Source organism: Lactuca saligna, chromosome 8 (genome assembly GCF_052625555.1).
Source record: "Lactuca saligna cultivar CGN05327 chromosome 8, ASM5262555v1, whole genome shotgun sequence".
Taxonomy (NCBI): domain Eukaryota; kingdom Viridiplantae; phylum Streptophyta; class Magnoliopsida; order Asterales; family Asteraceae; genus Lactuca; species Lactuca saligna.
This window is the reverse complement of record NC_136424.1, coordinates 9,810,041-9,812,882: the sequence shown is the minus strand read 5'-3', so window position 1 is coordinate 9,812,882 and position 2,842 is coordinate 9,810,041. Positions and strand designations below refer to the sequence as shown.

The following is a 2,842-nucleotide window of genomic DNA, read 5'->3' as shown; positions in this document are numbered from 1 at the left end:
AAAACTATAATGTAATTGCTTTATTCTTTTTTAAATACAATGTGCTAACAAAAAACAGATAATTATACAACGATGTAAATAGACAAAACATTAAAATAAGATGTTGTAATCAGGATCGGTTCAGACGGTGAGCAACTCGGGCGACCGCCCAGGGCCCACGACTCCTGGAGGCCCAAAATTTATGGGCTATATAGTGTATATATATATAAAAAAAATTATTACCAAAATGATTTTTAAGACCTAAAGTTTGTTCAAACTTAAACTAGCTTAAAAGATAAACAATTTGACTTGCTTCTTATTGTTAATTGAATGTGTTTATAATCAATAATAAATTATATTTTTTTAAATCTTTATTATATTTATGTTTAAGGGCTTTTTTTTTTTTTTTTTTCTTTTCGTTCCGGGCTTATTTGGACCGGCCCGTAATATATTTTTTATCAACCATTTTATAACAATAAATAGAACAAAGAAACAAAACGGACGGAAGTGTATCTATTCAAATGTTGGGTCCCATATTTTTAGGCCGTTGCCTTCAAAATCGAGAAAGTCATAGTCCGGAAACCGAAGTATCAGCAATTATTAGAATAGAACACCTCAAACAATCCACCAACATTTTCTTCTTCAGGTGAGAACATATTGAAGATGAAGGCGAAGTGATTCGCTCAATCAAATCTATCAAAAATCAGACGGAAATTTCTACAGATTTTGCAAGGTATGTGATGCAGAGAAGAAATTGATAGCTAGCCGTGGTCCAAGGAAGAAGATATTCAGTTCCAATGTCGTCGTGCTCTGTGGAGAATCAAAACCCTAACAAGTCTTCACCCTTAAATTTCTCAAATCTCTGGTTGAAGAACGAAAAAGTGCTCGATCATGTCGTTTACGCTGCCTTACGTCGATTTTCCTTATCCAACAAACACCCTCCCTCTCTGCCACCACACCTAGACGATGTCACCGTTGCTTCTTCTCCTCCACAACCTCCCACGAACAGCAACAAAATCCTGGCTTTTGATTTCCCCCAAATTGTTGTATCTGATGATTTTACTCCTCTCCTTTCTGACGAAATCCTCCTCCACATCCTCTCGAAACATCCGGAAATATCACAAAGGAACTCAAATTGTTTAGTTTCAAAACGGTGGTTGAATCTCCAAGGTCGATTGGTAAGATCACTCAGGGTTTTGGATTGGGATTTCCTTATATCTGGTCGTATGTTCTTTAGATTCCCTAACCTTACACATATTGATTTACTTCATGGAACTGTGGTTTCCAATAGTAGTACCCCAAATTTGATTGGCCATGAATTGGGGTCTTTTCACATATCTCCTGACGATTTTTTATGCGATGACCATTGTTTATTACCAGTTGATGAAGTTGATTTTGGTTTGAAAGTTTTGGCTAGTATGTACCCCAATCTGCGTAGGCTTGTTGTTGTGAATTGTAGTGAAATTGGATTACTGAGTGTTGCAGAGGATTGTCCCACAATGCAAGAATTAGTCTTACATAGATGTAATGATCATCTATTGTGTGGAATAGCAGCATTTACAAATCTGCAAATACTGAAGCTGATTGGAGTCATTGATGGTTTCTATAAGTCTCTGGTTTCTGACCGAGGTTTGACCATTTTGGCACAAGGGTGTAAGAGATTAGTGAAGCTTGAGCTACGTGGATGTGAAGGGGGTTATGAGGGGATCAAAGCAATTGGTGAATGCTGTCAAATGCTTGAGGAGTTAACAATTTGTGATCATAGAATGGAAGAAGGATGGTTGTCAGCTCTTTCTTATTATGAAAATTTGAAATCTTTGAAGCTTGTTTCATGTAAAGGCATTGATCAAAATCCTGAACTTTATGAGCAATTAGGGTTTTGCCAGATGCTTGAAAGATTGCATTTGGAGAAGTGTCAGTTAAGAGATAAGCAAAGTGTTAGGGCTTTGTTTCTTTTATGTCAAGCTGTGGTGGAAGTTGTTTTCAAGAATTGTTGGGGATTGAATAATGCCATGTTTCTCAATGCAAATTTATGCAGGTATAATAATTTCTGTAAAAAAAATATATATTGTTTCCTTCCAACTCCATCTAATTTTTTATGATTTGATTTCAGGAGGGTGAAGTCTACGTCTATAGAAGGATGTTCAAGGCTAACAACACAAGGTCTTGAGAATGTGATTCTTTCATGGAAGGAGCTTGAAAGCCTTGAAGTGATATCATGTAAAAACATAAAAGATGATGAAGTGACTCCTAAGTTATCTGCTTTGTTTTCTGATCTTAAAGACTTCAAATGGTGCCCAGGTAACAACACGTCTTTTCTTCTGTCAACAAGACTCTCTCTTTCTGATATGGGAAAACGAGGGGGTAAGTTCTTCAAGAAGTTTCAAATTTAAGCGTTTGAACTTATTCTATAAATTCTTTAAAAGTTTCAAACTTGAACATTTGAGACTGTAGATTTGGAGTTCTTTAACATGAAGCAATATAAGCTTCTGATTTGGATGAACTCTCTAAAGAGTTACTTGGACAATATTATGTATCGATATTTATTTTGATAATCAATCATCATCTTCATTGATTTTTGTTATTGTTCCCGGTATGTTATTGGTGTATATTGATACATGTCTAGGCCTCTATGGCATACAAAAATGATATTATATTCAAAAGTTATAACAAATAGTATGATTAGTATTTCAAACACTACAATATTAGTCATACAATTAGTATTTCAAAAGCTTTAGTATGATGTTGTAAATAAGAAGAGACACCAACGAATCAAGTTTTGTAAATGGATATAAAAACAAGAGCAGTTTTTTGTCACCATAAGAAATAAGATGATTCTCGGTGCATATGCAATATGAAATAT

General features: G+C 34.9%; 1 protein-coding gene across 1 annotated transcript; it reads left to right on the top strand.

Annotated features, from left to right (window-relative positions):
• The first annotated feature begins 565 nt into the window (after positions 1–565).
• On the top strand, positions 566–2,558 carry LOC145008471 (F-box protein At5g07670-like). Its single transcript, XM_078967075.1, has 2 exons — positions 566–2,017; positions 2,093–2,558. The coding sequence occupies exons 1-2, from the start codon at positions 777–779 to the stop codon at positions 2,370–2,372; spliced, it is 1,521 nt and encodes a 506-aa protein (XP_078823201.1). The 5' UTR covers positions 566–776; the 3' UTR covers positions 2,373–2,558.
• The last annotated feature ends 284 nt before the right edge of the window (positions 2,559–2,842 follow it).

Excerpts from the sequence above, each read along its gene's own strand:
- LOC145008471 (XM_078967075.1), top strand. The coding sequence starts at position 777 with ATGTCGTCGTGCTCTGTGGAGAATCAAAACCCTAACAAGTCTTCACCC. Across the intron at positions 2,018-2,092 it reads CTCAATGCAAATTTATGCAG|GAGGGTGAAGTCTACGTCTA; the intron begins GTATAATAATTT and ends ATTTGATTTCAG.